The sequence below is a fragment of the Mixophyes fleayi genome, chromosome 10, assembly GCF_038048845.1.
Source record: "Mixophyes fleayi isolate aMixFle1 chromosome 10, aMixFle1.hap1, whole genome shotgun sequence".
Classification (NCBI taxonomy): Eukaryota; Metazoa; Chordata; class Amphibia; order Anura; family Limnodynastidae; genus Mixophyes; species Mixophyes fleayi.
Window position 1 is genome coordinate 48,221,215 of NC_134411.1, and position 13,020 is coordinate 48,234,234.

At 39.6% G+C, this 13,020-nt stretch overlaps 1 protein-coding gene across 2 annotated transcripts in view; it reads left to right on the forward strand.

The window, feature by feature from the left end:
- The window catches only part of LOC142104196 (serine/threonine-protein kinase D1-like), a 126,400-nt gene that overhangs the window by 41,764 nt on the left and 71,616 nt on the right, over positions 1–13,020 (forward strand). For both annotated transcript variants that reach the window (XM_075188723.1, XM_075188724.1), the window contains exon 7: positions 12,181–12,264. In XM_075188723.1, coding sequence (XP_075044824.1) covers positions 12,181–12,264 — 84 coding nt within the window. The remainder of the gene's footprint in view (positions 1–12,180; positions 12,265–13,020) is intronic.

A 13,020-nucleotide genomic window follows, 5' to 3' on the forward strand; every position in this document is an offset into this window, starting at 1 on the left:
ACTAGCATTTTTGAGGACTGAAGGGTATTACCTACTTTTTGTCCCCAACTTTACACTCTACCCAAGCCCCTGACACACCTCTACAAAATAGTAGTAGTAGTAGACTGGACATCACTTATGAGTTGGCATTCCAGTTATTGTAAGAAGTACTAGTGAATGATCCAGTAATGGTGGCGTCAAATTATAAAATGCAAAATATGTCACAGTATAGACTTGGGGCCGTACACCTGGTGACCAAGAGCACCCTGTGGCATACTTGTGTGAGAAACTATAGAACCGGGAGGTGGAGTATACCGCTATGGAGAGAAAAAATGTATGGTTATTGTTTGAGCTGTAAAAAAACATCAGGGGGTAAATGTATGAAGCTCCGGGTTCTTCAACACCCGCGAGTTCGGCGTCTTCAGCGCTTAAATTTAAAGTGGCGCTGCCTTGTAAAGGGCTTCCCTTTACAAGGCAGCGCCGCTTTAAATTTAAGCGCTGAAGACGCCGAACTCGCGGGTGTTGAAGAACCCGGAGCTTCATACATTTACCCCAGGGTCTATTTGTTATGGCTGGCATTGCACTATTGTGACTGACAACAATTCTAAAAACAATAACATCTTCATTACCTTCAAGTTGATGTGTGTGTTCATTTAATAGCTGTTTCTGAACAACAATTATCACAATTCCTAAAGGATGCAGCTCCGATCCTGTCGGTGCACAGTTGAAACTTGCAATCAACAAGTGGCTGGATTTACCAAGGTACACCAGTAGTAGCGATCAGTAATAGCAATGTAAAAATGACAGCAACACCCCATATACATGTAACTAACTGACCAGGTGGAAGAGTAAGTCTGTTTTTTAAAGATGATAGACAAGCTACTAATTTAAAATTGTTTTTTCATATCTTTTGGGTCATGTGTTTAAATGCCTCAGTCAGCTCTATGCAGCTTATAACAGCTGAAGTGCAGTCATGCAAAATAAGCATTTTCAATTGAATGCTATGTGTCAGTTAGCCAGCTTCAGAATACTGTTGTTTTTGTCTGTAAAGATGTGGCATTCTAATATACCAGTGGGATGCTAGCTTAAGACTTTTCCAAACAAAAAAAGTACTGCTCATGAGCTTTTGTGGAAACACAGAGGTCTGAATGGGGAATGAGTTTTTCTTGCCATCAGACGGGTGCTTTGGTGAATCAGCTCTGAAAATGCTTCACAGTGTAGTGTTTATTGTATGCAAGGGAAACTGTGTTTCTGATTCATTGCTCTGTGTCAGTGGGAGCTCCAGAACACCATGTTGCTGGAAAAGTGCTGTGTACATAGTGTTGTAAAAGGCTTGAGTGACATCAGCCTTTGGGCTCTCACACAACACTAGTTAAAGTATAGACAAAACCTTGCACTTTGTCCTTGCTTTAACAGTGCTAGAAGTGCATTCATTAATTTGTCGCAAAGCTTTCTTGTAGCTTTGTGTACTATGTACTTAATGTGCATTCCCCTAGAACTCCATTGTATTTTAATGAACATTAACAGGGAACATTGAAATTGCCATGAAACAAAAAAACACTGAGGAGAAATTACTGAAATGCATCCTGAGTGTGATAAACTGAGTATTTTATATTATTATTACTCAGTTTTTTGCAGTGTCCACTTTTGGACAACCCCTTCTCAAAAAAACATGACATGAACTCTGGGAACCCCCTTGTTACCTAAAACAGAGAGTGGTCTTGTGTTGTGTCTCTGTGTATAGGTGGCATGTGGACGTCACTTAGAGATGTCTGTACTTTAGATCAGCTCTGAGCCCTACCTCCCACATAATCATGTTCTCACAAATGAAAAACAGTTAAAAATTAGTAGAGGCAGTGGGAAATTACTGAATAGTGCCGAGGAGTTGCATCACACCGACAACAGGATTGTTTCGAAGATCTACTGCAATTCCATCTCAGATCAACTGTAGGATCTAGTGAGTTCAACTGTCTTTACTGTTGCCATCTCTATTCATCCTTTGTTGATCTCTCTGGTGTTCTCAGTAGCAATAATTTTGCCTGTATAGGGGACAAGTGTCCTGACAGTGAGCATGTGTCCGGAAGTGAGCATGATACCAAACACATACACTATATGGATGTTCCTTACATAGCTGAAGAGTTAAGAACTTCCACTGGCATTAATGTAAGCAAAAAAACTGTGTGGTGGGAGCTTAATGGAATGGATTTCCATGACCAAGCAGCTGCATGCAAGCCTCACATCACCAAGACCAATGCCAAGCATTGGATGGAGTGGTGTAAAGCACACCAACATTGGACTTTCGAGCAGGGGAAACGTGTTCTATGGAGTGACAAATCATGCTGCTCTGTTTGGCAGTCAGATTGGCGAGCCTATGTTTGGCAGATTCTGGGAGAACTTTACCTGCCTGACACTGTATGCCAGCTGTGAATTTTGGTGGAGGAGGGATAATGGTATGGGGCTGTTTTTTAGGGATTGGGCTAGGCCCCTTATCTCCAGTGAAGGGCAATCTTAATGCTTCAGCATACCAAGTCATTTTGGACAATGCTATGCTTCCAACTTTGTGGCAACAGTGTGGAGAAGGCCCTTTTCTATTCCAACATGACTGTGCCCCACTGCACAAAACAAGGATTACAAAGACATGGTTTGATGAGTTTGGTGTGGAAAAACTTGACTGGTCCACTCAGAGCCCTGACATCAATCCTATCGAACACCTTTAGGATGAACTGGAATGGAGATTGTGAGCCATGCCTTCTTGTCCAACATCAGTGCCTGACCTCATATATGCTCTACAGAATAAATGGGCACAAATTCCCACAGAAACACTCCAACCTCTTTTGGAAAATGAAGAGTGGAAGCTTTTATCGCTGTGTTATGTTTGTCTAGTCGCTTTTCAATGAAGATTGGAGTAGGTGGCAGAAACCCTTTTGAGGGGGCTTACCTTGGACGTGTGTGCTTGGTTTATGTATTTTGAGGGTTGTTGCCGCCGTAACGGGTGGTCCGGGTGTTCCAGTTCCCGTGCTTGTTGGTTGTTTCTTTGTTTCTGCCGTGGCGCAACCTGGGATGGAAATGAAAAGGGGGGATGTGGGGGGAAAAAATACGAGACAGTATACACGGTACAGCCGGTCTCTTTGATGTTGCTGATGTGGGAAATGCTTATAGCTTATTTTGCAGTTTTGGTCTATAGATCTTTTGCTCTGTTTATAGCTCTAGTGCAGTGTATACTGTGTTGGTGGTGATTCTGCTATAAGTATATAGCACTGGGGATTAAAACGGGCAGGGGGGTTAGTTTTCCCAGTTTATAGCTCAGTGTTTATAGCTCGCAGTTTTGGCTGCTTATGCTCTGAGGCTAGTTGCCCGTTCTAATTCCCAGTGCTATATACTTATAGCAGAATCACAACCACCAGTATACACAGTATATTTTTTCCCCCCACATCCCCCCTTTTCATTTACATCCCAGGTTGCACCACGGCAGAAACAAAGAAACATTCAATGAAGATTGTCCACTTCACATAGTGTGGTTCCAGCTCACAATGCGGTTTAATAGCAAAAAGTAGCATAGTAACAACTCAATAAAATAAGTACAGCCGATTACATACGCAGGCGCCCTGGATCCAGCATACAGTCATTCACTTCTGAAGTCTGTGGTCAAGAAGACTGACTGTTGGTCCCAGTGCTCCTTCTTATATACAGTTGGTGTTACATTGAAAACAATAAAGATGATTTGGCATGTTTCCATAGGTTCAGGCTTCAGGACAGTCCAGTGAAATGCAGGTCATTGGTCAGTTCAAACGATGCCCTCCAATGGTGGGGGTTAGCTCTCCAATAGATGGATACTAATCTTCCTGCTGAAAAGCTAGTTTAAACTGGTCTATTTGCATTACACACACAATACCATTCTAATCATTTATTCCCTATAATCCATAACTTGCATACGCAAGGAGTGATATCTTAGCCGATAGAACCGGACGTCTGCGGATAAATAGGGGATTGGAATGATACCAAACATGATATGTTTCCTGTATCCTGAACCTTAGGTCTCAATAAAGTACTTTTAACATTATTATATTTAACTATAAACTCTGCTACATGTGATCATAAATGACTATGTTGGAACTATTTTAAGGTGAACTAATTACAAGTGAGTGTAAATGTTTGTACAAGTGTTCGTACGTGTTGTGGTTAAATACGCCCTTCCACGCTGTAGCATGGTATTCACATATTTTCAGACAATCAGATTGATAGATATTAATTTGAAATTACTATATCCAATTATTTGACCTACACAGCTCCACCCTTTGATAGTGCACAAAACTATCACCTAATTATGCTTTGTAATTCAGGATTGTAATGCAGTTCTTCGCTTACCTTGATACCGGCACTTCTCAACACCATTACAGTACCATTTTCAGTAGAATGTTTTCCACACTTTAACACAGTAGGAACACATCTGACACATAAGACAATTACTAAGATGACACCAAATATAAGAATAAGGAGCTTACCTATACTAGCAACCATTTCCTGTGTCTACTCCCCTAGACCTGAGAACCATTTTACAGGATTCAACCACGAGAACCATCCTTTTACCTTGTCTCCTATCTTGTACAGTGAAGAATTATGGTTCTTCCGAAATTCCAACTAATTGTAAGATTTGCCCATTTTCTGGTCAATAACTTCTTTGGGGTCGTCAGTATTATTGGTAATATATGTGCAACATTTGACACCAAATTGGGTGGCTAAAGTCACACAATATCGACCAGTAATAGATGTGAGATAATTCAACACCAGTCTATGTTGCACCAACTCCTTTTTATAAGCCTGTAGCTCCTTACCCGTATACCTGAAAGTGTCATCATACATCGCGGTGATATTGTCTATCAATTTAGCCAGGTCTTGAATATACCTAAACTTTAATTTTCCCCGAATGATCCTGGTGGGATCTAATGCAACCATAACTTGGAAACCAGCAGTTTCACTAATTAAGTTTGTAGCTATATGTTCTTCACCAGGAATCATATTCCTTTTGATTACTGTGTGTGTATGCATGGAGGTGATGTAGCACTATGGATATCAATCATTTCATCATGTGTAATGGTCATAACTTCGGGAACCAATTTACCTAGATAACATAAACCCTTGGAACTCTGAGTTAACCAGGAATAAGCCTTCCTTCCACAAACATAATACACATCATCTGGGAGGACATAAGGTACATTACGATCATTGATAATATCACACAAAGTTTTGACGAAACTACTCAAGCCTAGTGTCCCCATTTGTTCAGGACAAGTATTGGCATGGATAACATTTTGACAATAACCTAGATGAACTTTTCCAATGGATACTCTCCCATGTCTGTTAATACATCCTAGTCAATGATGTCCATCACTATTCCTGGTTATTGGTGATCTTGAGAGTCTCCCATCAATACTGTTGTGGCGAGCCATTGTCTGATCAGGTAGGTCAGCTTCCCAATTCTCCAGTCTCTTTACATGTGAGATATTTAGACACAATAAAGACTGTTCTAACTAGTATTGGCGAAGCTTTAGACTAGGGGACCTAGTGATATTATATCTCCCGTCTATGGACCTCCCTCCCCGTAATCCGAGGACCTCAAAGATGTTTAATGGGAATGATACCAGTCCTATATTAACAGTAACTGTATCGCTGTCAAGAGTCCTTTTATGTAGGGTGAATGTGCTACTGGTGGTCCTGCTGCTGTCATAAAGTTCCTAAGATGCCAAAGGGCCCCGAAATTATCTACTACCCCAAAGGTGTACCTAGAGTCAGTGTATATATTAGCTGATTTACCCTCTGCCAACTCACACACTCCTTAGTGCCACTAGTTCGGCCACTTGGTGAGGTGGGCCAAGGGGCTCAGCTTCTATAACATCCTGGTCATCTACAACAGCATAACCGGTGCATAGTTCTCCTGTCTGTCTATGACAACTCCCATCCGTGTAAAATGTAAAATCTACATTTTCTAAGGGTGTGTCACGTATGTCAGGTCTCGCAATAAAAGTCTGGTTCAGATATTCCATAAAATCATTTGTATCATTATACCTGCAAAACTCATCCTCAACCAGAGTTTCTTCTTCTTCCACCCTTTGTGCATCTCGAAGCAAATATTGTAGGTATGTAGCTGGATTTAAAATATTGCACCGTTTGATGGTGATGTTTGCAGGTGCCATCAGAGCTAGTTCCCACTTTGTGAACCTTGCTGAAGAGACATGTCTGGTTTGAGCTGAATTTAACAGAGCAGATACTGCATGTGGTGTATAGACAGTTGAATCATGTCCTAATACTACATCCTCGCTTTTACTTACAGAAGAGCAGTTGCTACTACACTTCTTAAACACGTTGGGAGTGATCTTGCCACAGTGTCCAATTGTGCACTGTAGTATGCTATGGGTCTGCTACCGTCACCATGTTTTCAGGACACCTGCTGCACAACCATCAGCTTCCGTACAATATAACTCAAAGGGCTTTTCTTAATCGGGTATTCCCAAGGCAGATGCTCTAGTCAGACTATCTTTAAGGTTAAAGAATGCCTGCTCTGACTCCTCTGTGTGTGTAATACGCTCAGGTTTTGAGGAGGAGAGTAACTCCTCCAATGGTAATGCCAGAATAGAAAAACCTGGCATCCATGATGTACAATATCCACACATCCTTAAGTAGGTACGGATTTGCTGTTGGTTCTGCGACAGGGTCATGTTCTGTATTGCCTGGATTCTGTCCGTTGTCAAGTGTCTTAGCCCCTGAGTGAGACAGTGTCCCAAGTATTTAACTTTAGTCTGTCCTGTTTTTGAAAGATGAAGCAACAGCCATTTAGTATCATGTAAACATGACATAAACGAATCAGAGCACAACAAATCGTCCACATATTGAATTAGAACAGACTCATTGCTTGGTTGGAAGGATTGCAAGCAGTCATGTAAGGCTTGGGAGAAAATACTAGAGCTGTCAATGAACCCTGGGGAAACCTCATTCATGTGTATTGCACCCCCTTGTAGGAGAATGCAAAAAGATATTGACAGGGTGAAGGGGGAGCGAGATAAAGGCAGAACAGAGATCAATGACAGTGAAATCACTGGCAGACAGTGGAATCTGCATAAGGAGGACAGCTGGATTGGGCTCTACGGGGTATTGACTCTCAACAACTTTGTTAACACCCCTTAAGTCCTGGACTAATCTATGGCCCCTCACCTCACTCTTCTTCACTGGGAAAATGGGATTATTGGCTGTGCTGGATGTACAAATTAAGATCCCCTGTTGCAGCAGCCTCTCCATTACAGGAAACACCCCTAATTCCATCTCTGGTTTAAATGGGTATTGTGGGATTTTTGGAGCTTGTCTGCCACTTTTCAGATTGACCATTACAGGAGCTACATTTGCCATCAATCCAGTGTCCTGTCCATCTTTGGTCCATATGGAACCCGGTATTTGCAATAACATTTTCTTTACCTGAGATGGACTATGTTCTACAACGGCGAGTGTAGCATTAACCTTTGTGGGGTGTTCAATATGTCCTGTGCCTCAAGTGCAACCTTCCCTGGTATTTCTAGGAATACACCATCAGGGGTATGATGGTGTAAATGACACATCCCATTTTGCACAACAAATCGCTGCCCAGTAAGTTAGTAGGAGCCGCTGCAGCCAAGAGAAATGAATGTTTGGTGTGCAGAGACCCGATAGTAACCTCTGCGGTTTGGTCAAAGGGTAATGTAGCACTCTCCCTATTACTCCCATAGCTGGAATAGATTTGTTAGGGACCTGTAGATTTAAAGGAGAAGTTATCACTGATCTGGCCGCCCCTGCATCTACAAGAAAGGTTTGTTTTGTACGAGCTATATCAACTGTCATTGTAGGTTCTTCCCTAAGATTCTCAGTTAACCTAACTGGCTGTAGAATACAGGTATGACCTGATCCCTGGCTACTCCTCTCACGCAAAGCATTTGTTGCTATTACTATAACTGTTGGGGATTCTCTGAAACTTGTGCATGCCTTCTCTTTGGGTTTCTATGTGATTCCCTCTTAGGTGGCCCACAACTTCCCTCTCTACAGTACTTCCTTATGTGTCCCTCTTTATGGCAATTATAACACCTCGCTTTCTATATTTTATATTCGCTTTTTTTATTTGTTTGTTTTCTGTATGTCTTGTAAGTTTGTGGTTGTGTGTGTAGTCCTTCTAAAGCATGGAAACTTACAATCATTAGCCTGTCACTTTGCGCCTTTTTCCTCTTACATATGTTTTTATCATGCTCCATGGCAGACTCTCTAAGTGCATCTACCATGATTCCTCTCCAGTTAGGTAAAGAGTTTTTGTACCATGGTCTTCAGATTTTCCTCAAGACCATCCATTAGTACCATAACAGCTACTTCCCTGTGATGTAGATCATCCTTTATGTTTGATATCCCAGTGTACTGTGTCATTGCTGACAGAGCTCTGGCAAAATAATCTATTGCAGTCTCACTATCTTTTTGTTTGATAGTGAAAATTTTGCTCAAGTTCACTACCACTGGAAAATAAATGGCCAACTGTGAGATTATTTGTTTAATATTTTCTTGGTTATCATCATCTGTTAAGGATCTGCCTTCCTCCAACATACAATCCTTAATAAACATTTGAATATCAATATTGAGAGGAAGACAGGCCCTCAACACCACTCGCCAATGTTTATTAGTTGGCTCATGCTCATTGCCCAAATCTTTAATGAATTGCTGACATCTGGCCAGCTCTTTTCTAGGATCTGGGAAATCAGACATAATTGAATGTAGCTCAGATTTAGTCCATGAACAATGCATTTCTACATGTTTTATAGGAACTATACCATCCTTGTCCGCTTTTTCATTGGGAACTGCTATAGTGCGGACGGGATGCATATCTACCGAATCGCTACTTTAATAGATCCGACTCATCGTGACAAGAGCGCACACTGTGCATAGCACTCAGGCTGGAAAGATACAGCAACTAGTTGTTGGCGGGGCTGGAGGAAAGACTCCGGGGATAGTGCTCACTGAATGTGGCAGATACAGGGCACCACTATGCTAATGACAGCAGATAATGCGGATGCTGCATAGCCTTTTACTTATTACACTCATGCTATAGCTCATCTTTTAAGGATAATTGACAGATTTCACTACATGGATGTTAAGCAGGTCTACAATACCAATAACCAGCTAGATGCTGGCAAAAGATCAGGCAGCTGTCAGATGATTGCAACTGCCAATACTTGGGGTGTTCTCACCCCTTTTTGATTAATGAATGAAACATTGGGACTGGGGAGCAGTGCTGTGAGGATGGAGAATGATGGAGAGGGAAAGGAGAGTGCAGCTGCTTGGCTAAATTGTCATTCCAATTCTGGCAGAGTGCATACACACTGCAGGATCGGAAGGTGATTGGAACGACAATATCAAACAGTACAACCAACCAAATAAAACAATGATTGACACTTTGGGATGACTTTAGAGCATTGTGATCAAGTATACACACTAACACAATATCTGACCAAACGGTCATATATCGGATGATTGGTTCTTCATGCAATCATTAGGCCAGTGTGTGCCTAGCCTTATGCATTAATTCCCAAATCATAAATTGTAAGCTTACTTGGGCAGGGCAATCTTTACCTTCTGTTTCATGTCATTGTGTGTAGTTTGTTTATGATCCCCTAAATGCGCATCACTCAACAATAGCTCACAATAGAAACACTATCTTAAAATGCTTCAATAGAGTTCTTTGTAGAACTATAAACATAGTGTAATGCAAGGAAAGTTAGCAGGTGGCATCAGGTAACAGGGAGACCATCCCCTATTTGATGTACAGAGATGGCATGTTTTTTTTCATTAGGTAGGCCCACTTTTGGAGTTTAAGGAACAGCAATGGAAAAATAATTGGGAAATGGTTACAATAGGAAACAATCCTGGAATACACTACTGCAAGCTGTATAAATGGATATACCATTTCTTGTTTAATATTATATAGTTTTCTCATACTTATGGTACATTGCTCATTGATGATTTTACGTTTGGTTATATATCAAAGTAAAGAATTGCCTTAATCTAATCAGTCTGTAATGTGTATATTTCTGTTTTGTTTTTACAATGTTATAATAAAAGAGCAGCATGAATATGTGTTTGCTACATATCCTACGCCATAGAAGCTATTGTTCCATATCTTGCACTGATGAAGGCTAATAAGTGTGAAGCAATTATATTCAAGTCGGATATATTGCTGTACATGCCTTTCTTTATTTATGATAGTATATCTGCGAATTAGAATGCATAGTTTGCCTGTAGGGATATATAAACACACATTTGCATTGGGTATACACGCGTCTGTATGCAAGAAATAGCGGATGTGAAGATACATCTGGTGATGAATACGGGTCTAGGTCTGCCCTGCTATACTAGGACACTGCAGGATACGTCCAATATATGTGCAATATCAAGTCACAAAAGTACACACAGAAAAAAAAGCTATTCAATTAATGTCACCTGTTAATAATAGACTCAATCTTTTGAAATCACAGCTTGAATCGGACGCTGCTGCATGCACTCAAGCTTGGCACACCTGTACATTGACTACGTGCATCCGCCCATGCCCCTACCCGTCACACCCGTGAAATCGTAGGCTAGGGTAAAAGTCCTTTGTGCTCGAAGATGAAATGAACATTGCTGTGTTCTGTGGCAGATGGTGCGGTTCTAGGCATACGCAGAGTAATTGTGCGCATTATACCCAACAAATCGCCAGTTACGTTCCTTAATGAAAGAGGCCCTAAATCTTTAATTTGGGGGTTGTGAGTTAATGAAGTTTTATATCAAGGCATGTGATAACCTTCTGTTCTAAGAAAATTTAATAACACAAAATATAAATAATAAGTTAGTCCAGTATGTAAAGGCATACAAACTGTTTCATTCACAGTTTTATTTGTGGTCCCCTATTAATGCAAATTTAACAAAATATGTACTCTTATTTTAAGAATGATTTAAATTCACTGTGGGTCTGATTTAGGGTTTTGAATTAAACCAGATAGTTCTGCAGGGAAGGCCAATTTAAAATGTGCAGGCAGATTAATTGTTGGGAGAGGGTGTGTCATAGCATAACTCAAAATCACAGTGTAAAAATAAAATTGCCCAGTATCTCTGTGCTAAATACTATTTTTTAGGCACTATTTTCCTGCATGCAAAGAAAACAATGTATTTGTTCCCCTTGCATAGCTACATTGTTTGTCAAGGTACAAATGTGCACACTTTATTTGAATTTGCTCCTAACGCTAACAAAGCCGTTAATCTTCAGTTCCATTAATATGTTGTTATACCGTAATCAGCATATCAATGTTATTTCCCTACATTTATGTATTTGTATTAGCTAATTAAATACTGTATGATCAATAGATTTGGATGGATCGTGTTCAGAATGGTTAAATATAGTAGAAGCTTACATCTTTTTGCCAAACAATACTTTTCGTACCAAGCAGCTTGGTAGCAATTTTTTCTGTGCTAGTACAGACATAGAATATATAAATATTTTTTAAATATATAACAATGTTATGTAATTTTAAAGTATTTGAAACTGTATACACTTTTGATAATTAAGTCTTATCCTGTAATCTTCCATTTCAGGCTCTGAATTGTCCCCTACATTATCATATAATAGATTTGCAAGAGGACTTCTTGTTCAGCAGAGCATAACATATCTCATATTTTTTCAGTCAAAAGTTAGTGAGAGATTAAAGCAAACACATAAGTCTTAACAGCTTAGACTAAAGAGAAACAATCAAGATTCTTGTTAACACAATCACTTTTCATTGTGTTTTATATACATACATAACTGTAGACCTCTAGAAATTAAAACAATATAAACAGATTTATCAAAGCCACAAACAGCAATAAAACTCATATTATACAGATCTAATTTTCATGAATTTTGGAGTAACGCAGGCACTAGTAAAGGGAATGTATCAAAGATGTATGTCATTGACTGAATAGAAGGACGTCAAGAATATAATGTGAACAGGGGATACTAAGTCTACAACAGGGAAGAACAAGGGCAGTTGGGATGTATGAAAATCATTATCATGTATATATTTTTATAGCGCCACGAAAATAGTCTTGTGAATTCTACATTTAGTTTTGATAAGTTCGCTTCAGAGTTTTTGAGTAGATAAATATTTAACTATCAATCAATTCTCTATACAGATTGTCGGTTTAACTGTCACAGACGCTGTGTTCCAGATGTACCAGATGAATGCCTAGGAGAGGTGACCCATATTGAAGTAGAAGGTAGTGTTCAGTAGATTATTATTCCTTTTGAAACAGTGGATATCTCTGGATGACGTTTTTTAAAATGCACTATGTAGATCTCTATTCTTTTGTATCATATTGATTATCCTTTGACCAAAAAATACAAGTCAAAGGTAAGATTAAGCAATTGGCAAAATTTCAAATTTATTTCCTAAAAACTCTTATAAGAGAAACTTGCTAGTTTTGTGCATGCACACAATTAAATGTGACTACAGCTCTTAATTTAATAAACCAAATTTATGCAAATGGTTGGAAAGCCAATTTACATGATTTTGTAAGCCTAAAACCACAATTGGACATTGTTCCAGATCTACTTTTCTAATTTATATTTGCCAGGGGGGAGTTAAATTTAAAATGTATGGACAGATTCATAGTTGAGGTAGGGCAGGTCCCAGATCAACTTTAAATTTCAGTTTAAAAATAAAGCTATCAAGTATTTGTGTGCTACATGAAAAAACAGCCAGTATTTAACTTATGTGCAAAATAATAAACTAATTTCCACCCCTTGAATTGTAACAAGATTTGACCCGGAGAACATCTACTCCTTTTATTGCCTTAGTTTCGTTAATGACTCAGGCTCATACTGTACAAAGTGTGGCACTGTCTTTATGATGACTAAGAGTCCTGAGTCTCCAGCTAAGTTGTAGAGCAAGGTTAAGTCTAATATGGTGTACTTCTACCCATTGCAGAAAACCTTTCTCTAGTGGGTCAGTAATACATATACAGATAGTAAAA